We start from the raw sequence: 24,218 nt of genomic DNA on the forward strand, positions 1-24,218 counted from the left end.
ATTTTAAAGTAAAAATGAACAATAATGCATATGCTGTACATACAAAATATATACATATTCATTACTAGAGTTCAAAAGACAACTCCTGTTTATATTCTACCTGCTTGGATTATATTATTTTCCTCCCACATTCCAAAAACATGCGTGTTAGGTTGGGATTGGCTGAGTTCAGGGTGTACCTCACGTCTCACCCAAAGTCAGATGGGATCGGTTCAAACCCAAACCCTGATGAGGAGACATGCACTATTGAAAATGGACAACTATTTAACATACCCCATTCACAATTCCAGGTACTGTACACTTAACAGAATATGACCATTAGTTGAATAAAACTTGTCATTTAGATTTTAAAGAGAATCCAATGGCTACTACAAATATATATTTTTTCAGACTAGGCCTACATTGTACATATACAAATATAAATGCAAATCATCAACGCAGTGCAAAGAAAACCTTTGAGACAGTCATTGTAAAACGCAACTCTTTAATGGCACATTAGGCAACTGCTTCCTTTCCTCCTTGTATGGCAAATTCATGTCTTATTAAAACCTCTTTCATAGAAAAAAGAAAAACAATACAACTTGAGCTACACCGGGGTGGTGAACCTACCATATCATCAAATGTATATGAATTGCGATGCAAACGTACCGTACAGTATACTGTTTTGGGTTGAATGTTTCTGGGTTCCTCTGAGGTTTGATTTAATTTTAAGAGTTGCATGGCATGAGTTGGAAATGTTCGCACAGTAGGTTGACTACCCCTGATCTACACAGAGACAGCAAAAGTGGAAGGCACTTGCTCACTGGAAAAAAGGCAGCAGAAAAAAAGTTTGGCTGTTTTGTTAATAATTACTGATATTAAAATATAGTCGAGACAAAAGTGTAATTATTGCTCCGTTTGGTCCCACAAGTTCAAGAAGTTCTCCTTAAGTAATACATTATAAGTGAGCGTAGATTTGAGCTGCATAAATGACGATTTTCTGTAAAAGTTAGTAAACATGAAATGTTCAAGATGACCATAAGGTGGCAGTATAGGTACTTCTAAGGCCACAATGCAGTTAGTGAGCGTGTGAGTGCCAACATTGTGAAACGTCCTTCTGAATACAGCCTCTTTTCACCAACAGAAACATTACACCCTTCTTTTGGACAACCTTTCCTTTGACTTTGGCTTATTTTGACACACACTTACAATCAGGCAGCGGCATGTGAGTGCCGGGACTAACGCCCCGTGATGATGGGTTCAAACGGTCAAATGAAGGCAGTCCATTAAGACTGAAAACACAAAAGACACACACATGGAAGCGTTGCAGGATTAATTTAAATACTACTAGTTTGAGGACCTGTGGTTGATTAAGAGCCTGCTTAGATGCAAAAAAAAAAAAATGATATTGAGAGGGTATTTATATATATATAAAAAAGTATTTAAAAAAAAAAAAGGTGGGGGGGCAGTCCAGTAAAGTCCATATGCAAGCAAAATAAATAATTCCAGCATTGGGAAGCCCCTCCCAAAAAAACAAACACATATTGCCATAGCATTATAAATTGTAGATAAATTAACGGTTACGAACACAACATATATTAACTTACTACAACAAACCTGAACTGTTTGTCTTGTGTGTGATTAACCCTAAAAAAAATTCACTCTGGATCGGGAAACCTGACAATGACTGAGAAGCTGGTGTTTTTCACAGAGTACGATGAAGGCACCTCCCCACCTAAATTTTCCTTCGTAGATGAGCGTTTTTGGCTGGTGTGTCATCAAAGCGAAGGCAAAAACCGCTTTATCGCTGACAGTGACTGTTGTTTCCCTTCTCCTTCCAAAAAAAGGCCTCATGTCTTTCCCAGCGTCAACATCTGGAACTCACCACAGCTCCACCTGATCCATTTTCATTCATTATGAATGCGGCCCAGTGTTGCTGTGTATAGGCCCGTCTAACTAGGTCTCCTCGTCCCAGAGGCATAGCTGTTTTTGAGAAACATAGTACGTAAAGTGGTAGCCCTTGCTGCAGCTCTTGATGCCGCATTTGTATGTCGAGCCCTTCCCCGTGGTGTCGCGGCTGCGGCAGTACTTCAGCAGGCACGGGTACCACTCCAGTCGCAGGCCGTACGTGCACAAGCACGGCTGCCACAGGTCCTTGGTGGCATGACAGGCCTGGAATTGGGGCGCCTCGGCCGTGTGGGGCAGCGCCTCGAACATGGAGCCGTCCACGCCTGCAAAGCAAAGAATTACAATATAGGTCAAATTACAAGAGGGTCAGGTCTAAAATTGTCAAATTGGAAAGTCATTCACAGGAAATTACTTCTTGTAATCGTTTTTCTGCAGTAAGATAATGTTGTATGTGTCAATTGTCCATTTAACCTTTACTGCCATTAACGGCTATAAACGTCAAAAATTCATTTGAACTATTTCTATTAGTTTAACATTTTTTCCACTATTGTTAACAAGAGTATGAAATTTCACATTTACAACAGATATCAAATTTGTGATTAATCGTGAGTTAACTAGTGAAATAATGCGATTAATCACAATAAATAAAAAAATAAATCGTCTGACGAGATGATTATTAAAAATCAGGGGCGTCAGGCGATAACATTTTTTACTCGTAATTAATCACATGACTTCAATTGTTAACTCACGATTAATCCGAAATTTTATATCTGTTCTAAACGTACAATTTAAAAAAAATCTAGGTTTTCATGCTCTTGTTAACAAAAAGTAGATTTTTTTTTTAAACTAATAGAAATAGTTCTAATCATTTTTTGACGTCTATAACCGTCAATGGCAGTGAATGAGTTAACCAGCAGAATCGTTATTGACGCACAGTAAGTATTAAAACATTAACTACCATTAAGTAAATGATCCTGTTGGAAAAAAAATCTGTCTAAAGACACAAGTAGACAAATTAGACTGAAGTAGAACATGAACACTAATGTGTGTCCAATTGAATTGAATTTTAATGAGGGGGATTCATTTTCTTTCAAAATCCTATTTTGTCAACCCAAGTGTACTCATGTACTAATTGCATGACGTATTTTATTAAGTTTGGTTAATTTCGCTTTTGACAAGGGTGAGTTGAAGCGAGCCTAAAAGTAGCTACGGTAAAGAGGAGAGATGGGGAAGCTTTATCATGCAAAGAAGATGCGTCTGTGATGGCCTCTACTGATAATGGTGCAGGAGCATGACCATCGGACATTGTTTCCTCGTTACAACGCTGCTGCAAGAGGACAACAGTGCTGCTTTCATGCGCATTCTCCTCACCCTGAAACCATTTCATTGTGTGATGCGGAGACAAGCATCCACAAGCTTCTTCTGCATTATTGGCAGCTGCAAGCATGTCTGTAAATTAGGAATGAACGGTCTTGAAAAATAATAGAATTGTGTTTTTTCTAAATGTTGCGATTTTGAGTGATTCTTTTTTTCAATGTCCGCTTCCTATGTATTTTTTTTAACACGAGCAATAAAATCATGTTTTACAATAAACAATACTGTATTTATTTTACATTAATGCTTTGGTCTTATAGGTTAGGTTTGTGGCTAATATAAAGCAAATGAATCATGAGTTAATATGAAAAACTGTTTTTTTTTTTTAATTAGTGCGTTCATTTTGAGTTTATTTAAAGTTCCTTTTAACGCACGATGTGGGAATTCCAGTTGCAACGTAGCAGAGACGACCACATCAAAATTTAACAGAAGTGTTCGGTTTAGGTGAACGGTATGGGATTTTTTAATAGGTTTTAGGTGAACTAATGAATACACACTCACATACAAAATAAAAATTAATAAAAAAATTAATTAAAAAAACATTAAAAAAATAAAAAAAAAGAGAGAGCAATGATAATGACATGTCAAATCGGTAAAATTACCGAATGAACAATACTGAGCTCTCCAGAAAAAAAAAATAATAATAATAATAAATTTTCATTAATAAATGTAATAATAATGCATATATTTGTGGAGACTGGGGTCAAGTTGCATTTTACAATTTTTAAAATGTGCAGAATTTCACAGGTTACTTAATGTTAAAGATTAGATAGCTCTTAAGATGAAAAGAAAAATGCACTGAGCTGTCACCAGTGTCGTACAAATGCAATTATGCCATCTAGTGGCAGAAAAATGACCTCAACATAAATCAAAATCACATTCATTTCGTTACAGTACAGTGCATATTTTTAATTTTAACTCAATTTTATGAAATATTATGAAATTACTGTATCAATGACTAAAAGATGCAGCCATATGTCTATTAGTTTAACATTTTTCCCACTTTTATGTTAAGAGTATGGAAACCGAGATATTTTTTTTTTGTACATTTAAAACAGAAATAAAAATGTGTGATAAATTGTTAAGTTAAATGATAAATAGTTAACTATTGAAGTCATGTGATTAATTTTGATAAAAAAAAAAACATCTGACACCTCTAAAATAAATAAATAAAACATAAATATATATTAGAAAAATTAATCCTGCCGATCGGCTAAAATGAAGTAAGAGGCTTTAAAAAAATAAAATAAAATCTTGCCAAATAGCAGATGTGTGATATGAAAATTGCATTCGGCTCCAATGCGATGTTGATTTAAATTAGATGAAATGTTCAGCCTTCTTATAAATGTAAATGCTGCAAACGGAGCATAGTAGTTGCTTTCTCCCTCCAATTGGAAATCAGAACACACATTAGGAATGTAAACAAACATACTAAAATAAAACACACAGCTTTATCAGTGAAAGTACCATCAACATCAACACTAAGATAAGTGTAGGAGTCATATCATCAAAGTAAAGAGGAGAGAAGTGTCTCGGCGATATGAAGTGGAGATGACAGTGTCACGGTGATAAAGAGTGTGAGAACACAACCTCATAAAGACAGTTGGTGGATAATGGGAAAGTTGCAAAGATAAACAAATGCATGCATCCCCCTGACCTTTGTCCAGCCAGTGCTTGACGTCAGCCTCCGTGGTGTAGACGGCTTCGTGGGTCTCGCCGCACATGTTGTGGATGTGGCCGCTCAGCTGCCAGGCCCGGCTCACGTTGACCGATGCGCTCATGGTCAGCTGTTCCAGGCCGCGACGCTCCTCTGCCAAGCGAATGGCATGAGGGTTTTTCTAAAAAGATAAAATGCATGCACACACACACACACAATAAATCAGCATGTGAAATGTACTACTTTGTAAGTTGGTGCCACGTGGTACCTGTCTTAGGCGAGCCATGGACTCGCTGGGGATGATCTCATTGCGGCCGAGGCGGGAGATGAAGCACAGGGCCTGGTATTGGTTCTGTCCTCTTTCCAGCTCGCCCAGGATTAGCGATCGGAATATCTTCACTTCCTGCCAAAAGAACCCAGAGACGAGCAATGACGACTTTCCATTTAGCCACGTGGACTTTTAACTGTTCATGTGCACAATTCTGCAGTAAGGAACAAATGCTTTTTTTTTTACAGATTTTTTTTTTTTAATAAATGGAAAGCCATTCCAGCCCCACAAACAACAACAACATAAATTTTGCAATGTGTTTAATAGGAAAAATAGCACTCTACAGTGTTATACTTTGTAATGACATCATTGATTTAAAGCTTCAGTGCCTATTACCATTGTGTTCCTTCTGGTGTGTGTACACCTTAGCCACCAAGATTCAGTATACTCAGTAAAAATGTAGAAATATTAGTCATACTTTGGAGATGATAGAAAATATGTGCCTGGGAGTAGTGTCACATTGTCTGTGTGTCACCGCACCGTATGTGTTCAATTATCCGTTGCTTAATATGGCTGTAAATATCACAGCATAGATGCTAGTTTCGGCTTTTTTAAAGAATTATTTACTACCTGAAGCGGTTAAGAAAATGGATGGATGGATATTCACTATCTGCTACTTGTTGCTGAAGTTCCCACCATTGAGCACGTGCAACTCAAGAATCTGCCAATCATCCACATTTTCCTCCTCTGTGAACCAGGAAGTAGATGTGTTAACGAATAAAGCAACAGATAGGAACCATAATTGTCCAAATAAAGTCTGACTGAATGTCTACCATTCTGTAAATGCAAAAAAAACATTCAAACCTTCTGTTTCATGTGGCCGTGTAGATGTACAGTAGTAAATGGTGATAATAGAGAATTCATGAGAAAGAAAAAAAAGAAAAAAGAACCTTGTTGCCGTTGGCAAGTACGTGCAAGATTTGGCTCCAAAGCCAAGGCCATAAAGAGATCTGTGAGACAGTATGCAAAAGGATGATGGGAAGCTCCAGCTAGCACCGGAGACCTCTCCTCCCATTCATCTGACATTAACCCCCCCCACACTACCCTCCTCCGCCTCTTCCAGATAGACAGACATACTGTCCCTAAACACCCCTCCTCCGCATTTCACACTCTCATATGAAGCAAACAGGCTGCGGAGGAGAAGCTTTTCGTCTGCAAAAGCAGGAGGGACAAATAAACATCCCCCTGATAACCCTAATGAGCCGCACTCCCACTTCCTGCTGGCATAACAAGAATGCAAAGCCCCCCCCCAGAAGCATTTTCACTACTCCGCTTTGCATGTTCCTCATTCAGTGAAGCATTTTTCTCAGTCGAAGGTGTCTGACAAGTACACAATAAAAGCAAACATCATCATGTGACACTATTTGACCTTTTAGAAGCAAATTGCTGAGCAAATATTGATTTTGTAGCTTCACGCGACATTAGCTTCATACATCTCTGTGAGTGCGACAATGAGGTAAAGAAAACACAGGAAGGTAAAAATGCTTATCATTTAACTTTGTTGCCGCTATCTGTGTGTGTGCTAGAAGGATTATGACAAAAAAAAAATCTATACTTCTGATTTGTGTGCACCGAGCAAGAACTCATTCAATATAGGAGGAAATACGGATAGTAAAATATCGATGGACAAATAATTTTTTCCTTCAAGCTGCTTGAGCTACTGTACAATGAAACCAGTCCACGCAACACAATCACAATAGAACCATTGCATTTGAAAAGACAAATGGTATAGTCAAGTTTAATATTCACATTTTTTCAACCATTCTATTTTATGAAGAAACTAGCTAACTCGCATAGAAACAATAGGAACAAATTCAGCGCTCAATAATTTATTTATTTTTTTTAAAGTTGCTGGAGGAAAGTCAATGGACTAGCGGTTAGCGCAAATCTGTCACATTCTAAAAACAGGCATGCTAGGTTTATGGAAGACTCGAAATTGTCCTTATGTGCGAATGCGAGTGTGAATGGCTGTTTGGCTATATGTAGCTACTAAGGGTGTTAAAAAAATCGATTCGGTAATATATTGCGCTATTACAGCGCGCAATTGTCGAATCGATTCGATATAAAGCCGAATCTAGGTTAAAACATCAATTTTTTTAATGGAAATATTCAACAAAACATCTTACTTAGGGTTCACACAAGCATCGAAGAATGTTATATTGATGGAACATTAATTCATTAATTTCAATGCTGTTCAAACTTTTACCGTTGTGTCGTTCACGTACGTTTCGTTCAAAAAGAACGAATCTTTTCAGTGAACGTGAGTGAATCACTTCAGGAAGTGATTCGGTCTTTTCTCAGTTCATTTGAGCGCAGCCACGCTCATGTCGTTAATCTTCGCGAACGGTAAATTAGCAGCCAGCGTCAGACACGGGCGAACGTGTCTACAGAAAAAAATAAAATAAAATAAAAAATAATAATAAAAAATAATAATAATAATAAAAAACTTGAAAAATTCCCGCGGAAATTTTGAATGGGACTGCTGACTCTTGTAAATGAGCTGAACAGTTTAAAATTTAAACCACTGGAATCGCTCAAGAAATGTGGAAGTTAACCATAATCAACTGAAACTAAAAATATCTCACTGTCCCTTTAAGAAAAATGCACTTTCACGCACACACATTTGACTTTGTAAATGAGTTGAACAGTTTCAAATTTAAACAACTGGAATCGCTCAAGAAATGTGGAAGTTAACCATAATCAACATCAACTAAAAGTATTTCACTGTCCCTGAAAATGTATTTAAAAAAATGTAAATGAGCTGAACAGTTTACAATTTAAAAGACAAAAATCGGTCAAGAAATGTGGAAGTTAACCATAATCAACAGAAACTAAAAATATGTCACTGTCCCTTTAAGAACGCACACCCATTTTTGACTTGGAGCCATCACGCGCCCCACATTCCATTGAGATTGTATGTATGGACGAACGATTCAATGAACGAATCTTTTGAATGGTTCTTTTTAATTAACTGATTCTAAAGATTTAGTACACTTAAAAGAACGGTCATGCCCATCACTATCAAACATGAAACAGACTGCAACAGATTAAAGTTAAATACAGTGGCTCACAGTTATAAGCCTGAAGTTTTAGATAAATAAATACATTTTCATACAAATCTTACAGTGTTCAATTAGTCAACTTATAGATTTGTATTGAGGTTAATCTGTATCGAATCGAATCGTGACTTATGAATCGTGATTCAATTCACACACCTAGTAGCTACTAGCTACACTTGGATTAGCAGGCAACCAGTACAGGGTGTACCCCGCAATTTACGGCACCCTTAGCAATCTCCTCTCACATGCAAGCCTAACAAGTTCAATGGAAAAATTCATAAATTTATACTTGTCATAATGCGCAATTATCCACAACCCGGGCAAAAAAAAACCAAAACGCTACAGTCCCATCTATTCTTATGTCGTGCCACTTTGTGTTTGGTATAACAGTAAAGACCTCGATCTACTGCCTAGTGCTTGACAATAGCGCTAGCTGCTGATTCCAGAATCCGCTCGCCACAACCAAACACTAAGATGGCTTTTTTTTTTAACTGAAAAGTAGGAATGCTTATAGAGCAGAGAAGTTGAATACATATGATTGACTGAAATGCGATGCAAAAATGACAGCAACACACCAAATCCCTTCAAATTCAGAGGGGGGGCAGCTTCAGGACCTCCCATACTGTACGCACATGCTGCGACACTGTGAGTGTGTGTGTTCACAGTCGAGAAAGAAAAAAAGAAAAAGGGGGAGGCATTCACGCCAGCCACATGGATGTGCCCCAGGGCTCTCTGGGTAATTACAGAGGAAAGAGTAGCTGTACCAACTGTGTGTAGTTGGAACGCCGCTCAAGTGACTACAGTTTACACACAACCGCCTGTGTCACAATGAGTCCACGTGAATGATTGTCTATTTCTTTGGGCCACCATTTGGATTTTGGCCAAGAAGAAGACAAAGATGATGAAAAAGGAGAAGGACGAGAAGAAGACGACGAAGAAGAACAAGCTTTTGTTTTGTTTTTTAACCCTAGAGAACCCAAGAACCCTTTTCTTCTTTGGAAAATTATGAATTATAAATTAAATGACTTCTATAAGTTCACTGAACACCAAAATATATGTTTTTTTTTATTTTAACCCTTTTTTTTAACTAGCTAAGAGTTGCTAATTTATCAAAATATATATATATATAAAACATACTCTTAGGCATTCTGCAACATGATATGAAATAGATTAACAAAAAAAAAATTTTTTACCATGTGATGGTTTGCTGAGAAGATGGATTTGTTTGGATTGATTTCCAGCTCAACAAAACAGCATGTTGCCAGCCATCTTGTCACCACCACTCTGGCTCATGTAAGTGCAATATTTATCCACTAGATGGCCCCATGCAGGGGTCAGAAGTGGCACTCTGGACTTTTGAAGTTAAATTTGTATAATATATATATATATATATATGTCTTTATTATTTGAGTAGCAGAATTTATAGCGGCCAAATTTGACCCTGTGGGTTCTCCAGGGTTAAATCACTTTTATTCATTTCACATTTTCCAATACAAAACACTGAAAGCAGAACTCAAAACAGAAAAACAAAACGTTCACTTGCAACTTATCCAAAAAGTCGACAGTAAGGCATAAATGTTTGCATACCGCTCAGACTTGACACATTTCTAAAGTAATGTAAAGAGTAGTATTACCTTTTCTGACTGGAACAACAAATGACGCTACATTAAAACAGCAAAACAAACATAATGGCTTTCTAGTGGTTGTACCAGGCGATAAAACGAATCTGAAATCCCAAAATTGTTGGGTTACATTTGAGCTTAGACTCATATTTATTGTATCACTGTAAGGCCTTTAAGAAAAAGTTTGTCATTTACTCTAAGGAAATATTCCAGAATTTTAATCTGGTCGGGTTAGCGCGAGCGCAGACCTTTAAGTGGACAGCTGGCGCTGGCGTCGTGACCAACCATTTTAATCAATGACGGCGTAATAAATTAAATAAGGATGTTCAATACCACTTCTTTCGAATCGATACCAGTACGACTAGTCAACCCTCGAGTAGTCATTGTTATGTTTTTTGATTTCCTAAAAAAGGTGTGAGGATTCCCGCCCAACATAGATGATACAAGCTCTGTTAACGTCATTGGCGGCCCTCCGTAGGTTTTTACTTGACGTCTTTTAACGTCCATGGCAGTGAAAGAGTTAATTGGATGTGAGAATCTCTCTGTTTTTAAAAAATTAAGCGGAGCACAAATCAGCATTAGCTTCTAATTAGGGACAGTCTTAAAAGTTGTTGTAAAAGACCAAGTGTGGACAATCTGTTGGAAGAGATGCCCAAGTTTGCTTCAAGAGCACTACCAGTGTGCCCTCAAGCAAGATGAAGACTCCTTAGTCCGACATCTCTTCCTCAATGCACATCAACCAAGATTGAAATCGAGTTTTGCCCTACTGTAATCAAAGATATTTCTGAATGAACAGCTCATATCAACTATTAATGGAATGAAGGTTTTAGTCCCTAAAAAAAAAAACAAAAAAAAAAAACAAAAAAAAAAAACTTTTTAATAATGTGTTAACATCTTGGTGGTTTGGGAGAGGCTAAGATAATACTAAGTTGGGCTTTCACAAGCAAACGTGCTTCTAACAATGACATCATCATTGTCCCTAAATACCCAGACACTAGTGGTCAGATTCAGCTGTTTGCTTGGACGAGACGGACGTACGCCGGCCAAAACCAGCAATGCTATGAAATTATTCACAGACAAAATAATGGAAGGAGCAGAATGAGAATGAAATGTGCAGAGCTACCATGAATGGAGAATACACAACCAATGCATTCATGCAATCTATGGTCAGAAGTGGTTTGTGCATTAAAAGGTTGAGAATCTAGCTGTGAAGGATTTTATTTTTTTATTTTTTTCTGGAGAGCTCAGTATTGTTCATTCGGTAATTTTACCGATTTGACATGTCATCATCATTGCACTCTTTTATATATATATATATATATATATTTTTTTTTTTTTTGGATTTTGTATGTGGGTGAGTATGTGTATGTGCGTGCGTGCGTGCGTGGATTATTAAAAGACAGTGTTTTCTCGTCAGTGTCTGTTCAAGGCCGCAACGTGGGCGAAACGTCTCGTTTGGCAAACGCCGCGACCTTGAACTAACCCTGAGAAACCCTGATGAGAAATCCACATTGGCATATAAATTTAAAGGGTGAACAACCACAAAAACATATGTTTGTGACAGTTTCTATTAACATTATAACCTACTGTAATATGTCAATTAAGATTAGACCAGGGATAAGGGAACCCTCGTCCTTGAGAGACACTGTCCTGCCTGTTGTCCATTGTCTCCCTCCTCCAACACAGCTGACTCAAATGATCAGCAAGTCTGTAAAAGCCTGATGATGACCTTGTTCATGAATCAGGTGTGTTGGCGGAGGGAGACATGGAAAACAAGACAGAGGAGTCAGGACAGTGGCTCTGGAGGAACCGGGTTCCCTACCACTGCGTCGGCCATTTCTATATTGTGTTTAGTAGTACAGTTTTACTCGCGTTTTGGTACAGCAACTCTGTGTAAAAAAACATTTTTAACAAGATGATTAATGGGACAAAACTTACAAGCCAGCGGATTCAAACAAAAGGTTATACAGTATACAGAGAAACTGCTTCTGATTTAATGTCAAGACATTTTGGGGAAGGCATAAATCCATTTCAGCTCAGCATCTTAAAGTAAACCTGCTGCAGCTAGTAAATCAAAGCCAAAGTCTTTGAAACTTTCGAAATACTTGCCATGAGTACCATGTCACTCTATATGATTCAACAACTACGAGCACGAAAAATCGGAATCAAAGTAGTTCGCCAAGTATGTTAAACAAATCCTTTAACGCATACAATTGATGTTTTTGATCTCATCAACAGGTACGGCCGCTATAGATTAAACTGTCTCAGTCATAAAACAAAAAAAGAAGAAGAATAGTGCAGCCTTAGGCTCCCCTCCCCCAAACAGAGAGCTACAAATGTCAGCAAGGCTGTAAATAATCCACACAATTACAGATTCCTCAGCGTTGCTTCCTCACACCCAAGACTTTTCAGGCAAACCACCGCTGGCCCACAGCCAAACACAGGCGGGCATTCATGCAACCCGCACTAGTGGGTCATACATAGACCTTTAAAACAGGAGAGAGCCGGGTGCCGCTTTCATTGCCGGTTACCTTTGGTGGGCCAGATTATTTAAGAGGTGCACAAAAAGCCTATTCAGAGCCTCAAAGGGTGCCATTTACAGAGAATATTCTCAGCCACTGTAGTCGTAACCCAGCACGGCCTACTCTCCAAACAAATAATTCAATTTGACATTAATGTTTTAGCGCTCGAACAATGCTATAGCTCACCCTTTAGCAAGGATTGTCATTTCAAATATAAACATGCACGAACACGCACGCGTCAATAAAAAAAAAAGTGGGCTAGTTGCTGAGCAAAACATTCACCAATCACGTTCTCCAATCCTCTCTTTAAGGATTAGATCGTGATAAAGTTGATGGATGGTCCCTTGGGAGTCCTGATGCCGCAATCTGGATAATGGGGCAGCTTTGTGGCTAATTGGCCGTGCACGGAATGTATTTTATAATCATGTGGTCAACGAGTGGCATAAAAAAAAAAAAAACAACAACACTTGGATTCTCCACATCTGGTGGGTGTACAGACCTCTGCCCAGGACGGACAATCCTCAACATGTCTGTCTGACTCATTGGGACTGTTCCACTTCAGTCCAGTAAGGTGCACCGTTTGGATATGGTATGTCAACGCCTCACTTGAACCCAACGCAAGCAGACTGTCCGAAAAATGTTCTAAATTTCAATTCAGTGCCACTCCTCTACAATGATTTTGTCTTTGACATGTTTGTGTAATTCTGCTAATCAACTAACAACTAGCCAGTCATTGCCTTTTCCATAAATTGCGATAATAGTAGATACTAGGGGTGTGCTAAAAAAAATCGATTCTCATAAGAATCACGATTTTCATTTAGTACGATTCAGAATCGATTTTAAATGTCCCAAAATTGATTTTATTTAAATTATTTTATACTGTCTTCCCTTTGTCTGTGTGTGCCTTTATTGGGAGCGCCGTTCAAGTTGTACCCGATTTGGCTACTTAGGGGCAGTGTGGTTACACGCGGTCTGATACACTGTTAAGTTGTAGCCACATTAGAGAGTAGAAGGAAATTGTCACCATCAAGTTATTCCAATAAAAGTTGTTTTTTTTTGCAGCGTGGAGCCGTTCTTTTGAGTGATAAAAGTGCCGCGAGTAGAGCACTAATTAGCATTAGCGAGTCAGACTGGAGTAAATCATTACGATTCTTTGAACATCTATCAATAGAAGCAAAAATCAGTCAATCAAATCATTTTGAATCAAAAATTGTTCTTAATCAAAAATCGATTCTGAATCAAATCGCACACCCAAAAATCGCAATCGAATCGAATCGTGAGACATTCAAAGATTCCCACCCCGAGTAGGATACTATTTCTGACATCTGGTCTACCAAAATGTGTAAACCAATGTTGATCATTCATTCATTCATTGGTCAAGCAGATTCATCAATGCAACATTTGATAAATGACAAAAACGAAGACACAGTACTTGCCATTTCTGTCCTTTCGCACGGAACTATGAAGTATTACAGTCCTTATTTTGTTCAAGTGATCCACTTCCGATTCCTTAAATAAAATGTGTCTTCTTACTGTGGTGAGTGACCACTTGGTAAGCAGCAAATGAAGAGGTCCTCATTCTTTCCTTGCAACTCAGACATTCAATTTCTTGCAGTGCTAAGTTTAAGACAAAACACAATCACTTGCCTCACTCTAATCGTGATTTCACTTATAGGAAGATACAAAACATTAAGTAAGCACGTGCAGCTTTAGGATCGCACCCCCCACTTTTTGGCTTCTGTTTGTAGAAACCTTACACTATCAAATGTTTATCCAAGACCCCCCCGTGTCCCACCTAAATGTTTCAGTTTGCCCTTTTAAAAACAACGTGGCTTTGAGATGTTTGGTGATGGGGGAGGATGTTTGCCTCGGTGCGCACAAGGGCGGCCCCAAACGAGAACTCAGGTGCAGGGCGGGGATTAAAGATCATGTCAGGAAACAAAGGGGGTGGAGCGGGACACAAAAGGAGCGAGAGAAACGTCTCCGTTCTAAGAAATGCCTGACTTGAAGCTAATTACAGAGATGGCAGGAATGTGGAGTCACATTTGGGCTTGGTCACACCTGGCTGTCCAAAGAGCAAAGCCATTGGAAAACACTGGAAGTAAAAGACAATAAGCGCACTACAGAAAAGAGAGGTGCTTCAGTAACCTAAAAAAAAAAAAAAACTATTACTACCACACAGAATGCAATTATCCCACCAGTAGATTGGTTTGTGGGAAAACGTTGCATTCAGGAAAAGAGAGAGCGAACAGGAAAGGAAATGAAGTAGATAGATAAGGAATAAACAAGGGAGATGGCTGTTGTCGCATTCAGCCTCTAACTGCCGTCCTACTGCTTTCATATCCTGTTGCAACACACTTGAATAGATAAGGGTTACAACAATAAGAGCCTGTTTTATTTTACGACGCATTGCCTGAATGTATTCCAAATGTCATCCCACAGTATATTTAAGGCTCTATTAAATGTTCTTATCTCCCGCATTGCTCATGTAAGCCCAAAACCTTCATAAAGCGCATCTCATCATTGTACGCAGAGATAGTAGGTTAAAACACCTTTGGTAGCTTTTTTTCCCATTGTTGCAAACTGATTTAACCCTGGAGAACCCAAGAACCCTTTTCTTCTTTGGAAAATTATGAATTATACATTAAATGACTGCTATAAATTCACTGAACACCAAAATATGTTTTTTCAATTTTAACCCTTGTTTTTTGAACTAGCTCGGAGTTGCTAATTTATCAAAATATATATATATATATATATAACATACTCCTAGGCATTCTGCAACATGATATGAAATAGATTAACAAAAAAAAACACAATTTTACCATCTGATGGTTTGCTGAGAAGATGGTTTTGTTTGGATTGATTTCCAGCTCAACAAAACAGCATGTTGCCAGCCATCTTGTCACCACCACTCTGGCTCATGTAAGTGCAATATTCATCCACTAGATGGCCCCATGCAGGGGTCAGAAGTGGCACTCTGCACTTTTGAAGTTACATTTATAAAAAAAAAAAAAGGTCTTTGTTATTTGAGTAGCAGAATTTATAGGGGCCAAATTTGACCCTGTGGGTTCTCCAGGGTTAAACGCTTGTTGGGAGCCACGTTGAGTTCCGTAGAGCAGGTAGAGGGAGAAGAAACAGGTGCGTCAAATCTGGTCTTTCTGCAAAGCTTTTTCTTTATCTACAGCAGTACAGAGGAACATCTGGTCTGCCGGTGGGAGGAGGATGAAGGATAAAGACATCACTAGGGACCGAGGGGCCACGAGAGGCCAAAAGGGCCTCACGTGCTACTCGAAGGGCCACCAAAAGGAACACAGAGGAAGCCTTTTTTTTAAGTCACCGGGGCAACAAAGAGCAGCTAAGTGAAAGAGGAACAGGTGGGCTTTGTTAAAGCTCTTTGATTTATGTTTTTAGATAATAGTTCTGATCTGGCACAGAATCCGACAAGGTACCTGAGCAACCGTAATAATGTCACTTTTGGCATGTCTGAAGAGATGGATGAACAAGGTATTGTTCTTTATAAAGAGCTATAACATAACTGTGGAGCTTTAAATGTCAAACAATTCACAAATCAGTTCAGATTTCAACAGAATTCTTCAAACTGTATTTCAAAGGAAATAATGAAAGTAATCCATTCCAGGTCACAACCTTTTTTAGCTGTACTACACATTCTAGCTAGCCTGTTAGCAACATGCTAACAACTAGCAGTCAACTCTTTTTTGTTGTTGTTGTTTTGTTAAATTTTGAGGTACCTTAATAAGGGGGTTGAGATCCAGACTGACCAAGCCTGGATTTGATTACATGAATGACTTCACACATCTGTCGAGTATCATGAGTCACTAACATCATAGGGGCAAATTCACGCCATGGTGGTGTTGGAATCAACATTTCCCGGAACAGGTGACACTTGCCTGTTAAAAAAAAAAAAAAATCTACAAGTTTGTCCAAGCGACAAAGGAGTGTTGGTGTTTCAGCTGTGAGTGTGAGCCAAGGTACGGTGAAGTGACGGTCATGGGAAAAAAAGCTAAAGCTACATCACTGGCAAGCACCAGCATTTCTCACTAACAGGAGAAAAAAAATAAAATTGAGAGCCAAAAAGTTACAGTAAAAAAAAAAAATACAATTAACGATAGTCACAAGACAGGAAAAGCTCACAGATTTAAGACGGGACATCAGCCAAATCTGTCATAGATAAACCGGGGAGCCAAGTTAATCCCTGCAGCTCTCAATTTCCCGATGCACATTGTGTGCTTTGAGGGTGCATTATTCCCAATTCATTGTTAACGCAAGATGGGCGTATCCATAATGCTTTGAACAGAATCAGGATATGTAAAAACTCGTAACCTACACTTGGGAAACAATTCAGCTTTAGTTGCTGTTATGAAATATGAACTCATACTGTAAAACATTAAACACATTGTGTTTAGAAACTTTCAGTTTGGAAAATCAGTGGTTTTGCTGTTCCAGAATGGCGATGCTCAATGACATTCTGAACATATGCGAATGTCATGTGATCAGTGACTAAACCTCTGGCTTAGGTGTCTTATGTATCGCCAACAAAAGTCATAAGCCATTTTCCTAAAGGCTGCCATTTCCACTAAGGACAACAAACAGGCTCTACAGGAAAATAAACGCAAAAAAAAACAAAAAAAAAACATGTCACCAGTCTTGAGTTTATTTAGCTCACGTTGTAAATACTCAACTGTGCCCGAGGTTAAAATGGCCTCTGCTGAACAGTAAACATCTGGTATTAAGTTATGAGCGAGTTCAGAGAAAACAGAGGGTGATTAAGTGCTGCGGCCAGAGATCTTATCAGCAATCTTCCAAAGGTTTACCCAACATGATGCTCATACGGTGAGCTCAACCGAATCACCATTTCCACATGTGCGCATGAACTTCGCGGTCGAAAAGCCCCTAAAACCCGCACTGGGAAGACCGAGCCCAACAGCGATTCACTGCTTCGGACTCAATTTCCATCCCGCAGATCAGCTGCAATATTCAACTTTAGCTCTGATAAAAACCTATTTGAGGATGTCTAAAGCCCTGAAGTTTGGTTCAGTTAAGTGCAGTAACTGAACTCAAATGATTTTTTTTTTTTTTAAGCCTACACCATTCTGTCTGTACCAAAAGCAATGGTATGGTATGGTATGTTATGGTATGGTATGGTATGGTATAAGGACTGCAGGTCCATTGATTGGATAGCAGGGAATCATCATTTATCAGAAACTAACACAAATCTGTGCATTCAAGAAAACATAATGCAGCTCTGCTTACCTTGTCGTGAAACTGAGGGGGGTGCAGGTATGGGCCTTTTCTAAAGTAAATTGCACATTCTCAGAAATTGGTAGATAAAAAATATATTTATAGTTTTTAATTTTACACTCCAGAATACATCTGCTTTTAACTCTTTGACTGCCAAAAACGTTAAATAACGTTTAGTAAAATTCTATGGAGGAGTGCCAAAGACGTTAAAAGACGTTTTTTTTTTTTTCAAAACAGAGGTGAAACTAACCATTTTCTATTGTTGATTACTGAAAAACGGAATAAGGTAGAAAGAGTCCAATCTTTCATTTGGTAGTATGTGTGCTTCCATAGTCCAAACACATAATTTTCTGTGGACCTTAAAAGATCAGTCAAAAATGCTTGAATTGGCTGGCACCCACGGCATCCCTTTTCTGAAAACGTCTGGCAGTCAAAGAGTTAAGATGGTAAAAAAAAGAAAAACATCAAAACCGTTGATTGGCCTTACAAAGCCCAGAGAGCTCACAAGTGAGATCAGCGTTTATTGCTCCAAATTGCACCACGGTGAATAAAACTCAAGCGCCGCTCGATGGAAACGTGGCTTTGTAGCGTTTTTCCACGCAACGCCCATATCATTCTTCTGAAATGTCACCAAAGAGGAAAATATTCAGAACCAATAAAAGCAAACTTTATCCCGATAACAATGTGAAAAAGCTGGCTTTTTTTAACTCCTTCTTGAAATGTAACTTGCATATCACGGCCAAGCCGTTGTGCGTAATGCTTCAAGTGTTTAAACATCACTGTTAAAACGCTCTTCTTCCCACACGCACCGAAGATTCATGGCAGCTGGAAGTGACAGCGCATACAACTTTCCATAAATCTTGGAGATAGTACAAGCGGAGCTGAATCAAAAACACATGGAGGGGAACGAGAACAGGAAGACGCGAGTTAAAAAAAAAAAAAAAAAAAAAAGAGAGTTGGGGGTGATTTGGACTGGACCAGATAAAGCAGCAGAAGACTGCAGTCATCGAAGAGGTTCCATTTCAAATAAACAAAACCATATGTGTGTCTGGAAGAGTGGGGGTGCATCAAAAAAGGGGGCCCCTGAACACCCCGGCGATGCCTCTCAGCTCAAAAGTTCAGAGTATGCTCCTTTATTGTGGTTAACAGAATGGGGGATAGAGAGGGAGGGGTCACCAATTATTGGGGCGATGGCCTCTTCTCTCTCTCTCTCGCTCTCCTAAACTGCAAATTAGCCGTTTTGGTTAGCCACGCAGACGCACTGGATCAAAAAGGTCAGACATGCCCACTTAATCCTGGTAAGTTCTCCCCCTTCACATCTCACCAGGCTGTCAGCTTCTGTGCGACAGCGACCAATCGCACGCATGCACACATGCCTTTGCACCGGGAGCACTTCCACCGCACACACCCATAACCGCACACTCCCCACATGCTCTGGGCTTGTAGCTTCCCCAATTGACATGTCTCCCAGTAGTCATTTTCCACAGTGAAACGCAACGTCATCTTTCCAAATGTGATTTGTCGGTCAGGAAAGGGACACGGGATCTGCTTGTCTACTTTTAGAAAAATGCTAAATATGGCCTCCGATCATGAGCGCTGGGTTGGGAGCAGCCGGGTTTAGGGTTATTGAAGAGGGTGAGAGCATGAAGGTGGTGGTGGTGGAGGGGGGGGGGGTATCCCACATCTAAGTAGGAGCAGCTGTCTTGACCGCTCTCTGTGAAAAAAGATGAATGAAACTCAGTTATGCTTAACTTAAGGGGGTTGGGGCTTTATGGGGGGGGTATTTTTGCCACATTGTAGCCTAAGGATAGGCAATCAGCTTCTAAGAAGAGACCATTGTGGTCTAACCACGAGGTAAATGACATGGGCTGTGGTTCCTGTACAGGGAAGAAGTAAATGATTGTATCTTTAGGGTGTTGCCCTATCAAGGTCCTGCCTTTTGTAACATTGATATTTACTGCTTGGGTAATAGGTACATAATGTACAGTATGTACAGTAAGTTAGTTGCATTGGAGTAGAACAATTAGTACTATGGAGGACAATAGCGTAGCTTCTACTTGGAGGGACAAGAATGGACAATAACATTTTATAGCGTAGTCAAACGGTCGGTGGTCAGTTGAACATCTCAGGCCATTGTGGAGTCTTGAATTTTATTTTTATTTTTTACAACAGTGGAAACATGCTGCTTCATTATCCCAATAATTACAAAAGAGAACCAATGGGATGGATTTCAATGGTTTCAATGTCAAATGTTTGGTTTTGGACGAACAGTAGAAATAGTAGTTAGTAGGGGTGGGAATCTTTGAATGTCTCACAATTCGATTCCGATTTCTGGGCCTGCGATTCGATTAAGCACGATTTTTTTATTCAAAATGATTTGATTGACAATAATTTTTGCTTCAATCTATAGATGTGCAAGGAATTGTAATGAGCTACTCCAGTCCCACTCGCTAATGCTAATTAGCGCGCTACTCGCGGCACTTTTATCACTCAAAAGAACGGCTCCACACTGCAAAAAAAAAAAACAACTTTTATTGGAATAACTTGATCGGGACTTTTTCCTTCTACTCTCTAATGTGGCAACAACTTAGTGTATTAGACCGCGTGGAACCACACTGCCCCTAAGTGGCCAAATCGGTTTATAACATGAACAGCACTCCAAATAAAGGCACACACAGACAAAGGCAAGACAGTATAAAATAATTTAAATTAAATCGATTTTGGGACATTTAAAATTGATTCTGAATCATACCAAATGAGAATTGCGATTCTTATGAGAATTTATTTTTTTTGTCACACCCATAGTAGTTAGCATGAGTGCTTCGCAGTCAGGAGATCAAAGTTTGAATCTCCAGTGGAACATCTCTTTGTGGAGTTAAGTTTGCAGGTTCTACCCATGTTTGTTTGGATTTTCTCTGAGTACTCTGGCTTCATTCCTCTTCTCCAAAATATGCTCCTTGGGGTCAAACGAAGACTTTAAATTGACCATAGAAGGGTCTAATGGATGGATGGAGTTTTATCTATTTCTGATTGTCATGTGGTTAGCAGTCTTTAGTATGAGGTTTAATTAGAGATGTCACTGTCAATCCATTTCATACAGTATTAATTAAAACAATTTGGTTTAAAAGTCTGGCTAAATAAATGTGCGATGGCTCGTCACTGGGATGATACTCCTAAATTTCCTTCTATCCATTTCTGACGGTCCTCTAGTTGACAGTGTTAAATATGAGCTTATCAAAGCCCAATATCCATCCAACATTTTAGACATCCAGTTTTCTTAGGTGTTTTTTTGTCTATCACTGTATATTTATAGTGGTCCAAATGCTTGTCTAGAGGATGGCCCTGGCCTTGGAAATAGAACAAAAACTTTTTTCCCAGACAACAAAAAGGTATTGACTAATAACTTGGCATCCAATTAATTATTATTATTGTATTTGACATAAATTGACTCCTACTGAGCATTTGTTCCAGCCTAACGGATTTGATGCTGTGGAGGCCATTGTGGAGCCCTGATTTCAGCCTTGATTGATAAGGCAAGGGGGAGTGAATGAATACTCCACAACCATCAGTTTGTTTTTTGGAGTTTGTGGTCAAACACCTGAGTAAATAATACTGATTTTACTGGACTGTAGCTGATGCACTTTTAAACAAGTACTAGCTTCAGTAGTACAAATAAACTGATTTTGTACCCTTGACACTCTACCTCTTTTTATATAGTTGTCTTGGAGTACGGGGCATATTGGTGTCAATTGTACCTTGAGGGACACAAATTGATTCCTGTTGCATCCCCATTTGTAAGTCAACCTCAGGTTTGGCAATCACTTTGATCAGGGAGACCGCAGTTGATCCCAGATGTGAATCAGTGGCAGTTTCTGCTATGTGCATTGTAAGCGGCTGCACATGGTGGCGCTGCTGAGGTGGTAGCAACGCACCCCAAAACGCTATGTGAAATGGCTTCCTATTGTGTCCTCCATGACATGTCAATCATTGGCATTTATATGTGAACTATGTACCCCTCATGGAGTCGCCCCCTGTAGGAGAGACGCTCAAGTTAATGAAACCCACATGAGGCCAACAAGGAACGTTAGCCTCAGCTACATAAGCATCAACCACGCAGTCAGGGAGCAGATATCTTCGGCTACAAGGACTTCTCGGATGAGTTTGCACCAAGGAAGACTAGAAGGCAACACTTCACTGTCAATATGTTCCTAGCTACAAAAATACTTGTAGTTAAATGTTTGATAATCTGGGGTTGTGTGTATTTAATGGTTCGGTGCAAATACCATAGAATGTTATTAGACGAGAGTCATTAAGTTGATTTTGAGTTTTAACACATTTCCCATTGGCAGTGGATATTTTTGCTCTGATTGGTCAATCGCCGGACCGAGTCATGCACTGCCCATGCTCTTTTGTTTTGCAACCAAAAATGGGCTGCTACCAGCGTTACCTACCTAACCCTAACCCTTAAAGCAGTGTTTTCAGGCAGTAGGACACACTTACGTCTTTTCAAATGCTACTTCTTTACAAGTGGAAAATTCAATAAATGTTCAGTTATTCAATAAACACGTGAACCAAAACCGCTCGTTTACAACTTCCGACTGGCAGAAAGAAATTGTAGTTAAAAAATAATAATAATAATTTGGAGAGCCGTGATTCGAACCATGAACCTAACACTTTCAGGTTGACCAGTCTTAGCAGTTGTGCCACAGGAATATATAAACCTTCACTGGCAAAATCATTGTCATACAGTACAAGTGAAGCAGAACTGAGTGCACCATTTTGGCAGTACAGTACCACTCCTAGTGGTAGATTTTGGCATGTGCATCATGTGTGGCCGCGCAGGGGGTCAATTATGGAGATTTGTATGGGAAATGTGCCTTTTTGGAGTTCCCATCTCTATAGAAGGAATGCCTTTTTCAAAGCAAAAGTTAATTAAACCCCACTTTGACTTAAACTGCCCATGTTTCAAAACACCCCAGTGAAAGAAAGCTTATCATTAAAATGTACCTCAAAAGTAAAAGTCCAGAGTAAAATGGGGAAAACCTCCTCAAAAGAGCTTTTAGTCGAAGGGGAAATCAGTTCATCTCACCTGTTTGAAGTCGACCACAAAGGTGACGAGGGTTCCGTCTCCTTGCTTGAACTCCACTGATATGGAGTCTTTGTCGCTATCCGCCTCCAGAACCTCCTCGGTCACCAGCCCGTCGGCGAGCCGGACCCGAACCCTCAACTCGGAGCCCAGTCCCAGGACGCAGACGATAAGCAGCGGCAACAGCAGCAGAACCCTAGTCGCGCTCGCACACATCCCCGAACACGCAGAAGCGAACCCAAAGCGAGGAAGATTCGAGGCGAAATCCGCATGTGTGCGTTCATATCTAAAGTCTTCTCCTCACATAACGTCAACGATACGCGGTCCGCTTTTGAAAAGGCGCTCAATCACCGCACTTCACTTGTTGTGATGACTTCCCTTTTTTCTTTTCCATTGAGAAGGCTTTCGGTTCCGATATGGCTTCACCGGTCCAACGGTAGCACGTTGCTGTTATGCTGTGCTCACGTAATTTCACGTATTTCACGCGTGGAACCAAGCAGCGCCGTCACTTCCGAGCTCCACAATGCAAACTTTTAGCTTGTGTGTGTATGTGCGCGTGGTGCTGGTAGTAAACTCCTAACGCCGCACACGCATTCACACGCACACACACACACGCACACACACACCAGCTTCTCTGCCCATCCCCCTAAAGAAGGAGGCCTCTCATGTGATCCTCCTTCTGCACTCTCAACTAATAATACCCCTCTACTCAACACTCTTTTTTTTTCCTACAGTACAAGTGCTTCTCAAACTTTGAACCAAGTACGACCATAAAAAAAAAAATCTACTATACAAGTACGTACCACCATAATGGCCAATATTAAAATACAGTAGTAGAGGCAATGGTTTTATTTCTAAAATGTATATTTAGTATCGTTTCAGGCTGCAACTAACAATTATTTCAGGAATCAATTAATCTGTCAATGTCAAAAAGTTTTAATTTCCATGTTGTCAAAAACAGGACATTATTTCAAATCCACAGCGCTCAAACACTATTATGATTGAGTTGTTTGGTCTTGGAGCAAAATAGGCAAAAAAAAAGTTCAACATGCGTTGTTTTCCAAAGCATTTGTTTTATTTTGCTTCAAAACAAAAAATAATTAATATTCTTTCATGACAGAAATTGGAGAATATTTACTGATGAAAAGCTGGAAACCATTTGGTTAATTTAGAATTAAAAAAATATATATCTTAACAACTCATCAATTAGCAAATTAATTATTTATTAATTTCAGAGTCCAATAACTGTTGATTAATCGCTGCACTCTAGTAATGTTGTGAGCCGCTGTTACATTATCCAGTCTAAACATTAACACTGTGCTTAAATACATGTGTGTGTGGGGTGGGGTGGGGGAGTGGGGGGCTGTAGTTGAATTATTCAATTAAATTGTATTGCACATAAGTGACATAAAAAATATGTG

The 24,218-nt window shown here is 39.3% G+C and overlaps 1 protein-coding gene across 1 annotated transcript; it reads right to left on the reverse strand.

Moving 5' to 3' along the window:
* Positions 1-467: 467 nt before the first annotated feature.
* oafa (OAF homolog a (Drosophila)) lies at positions 468-23,424 on the reverse strand. Its single transcript, XM_077565675.1, has 4 exons — positions 22,801-23,424; positions 5,187-5,321; positions 4,919-5,099; positions 468-2,210 (listed from the first exon to the last, which is right to left on the reverse strand). The coding sequence occupies exons 1-4, from the start codon at positions 23,011-23,013 to the stop codon at positions 1,936-1,938; spliced, it is 804 nt and encodes a 267-aa protein (XP_077421801.1). The 5' UTR covers positions 23,014-23,424; the 3' UTR covers positions 468-1,935.
* Between the last annotated feature and the right edge of the window lie 794 nt (positions 23,425-24,218).

This window comes from Vanacampus margaritifer, chromosome 5, assembly GCF_051991255.1.
Source record: "Vanacampus margaritifer isolate UIUO_Vmar chromosome 5, RoL_Vmar_1.0, whole genome shotgun sequence".
Lineage (NCBI taxonomy): Eukaryota > Metazoa > Chordata > Actinopteri > Syngnathiformes > Syngnathidae > Vanacampus > Vanacampus margaritifer.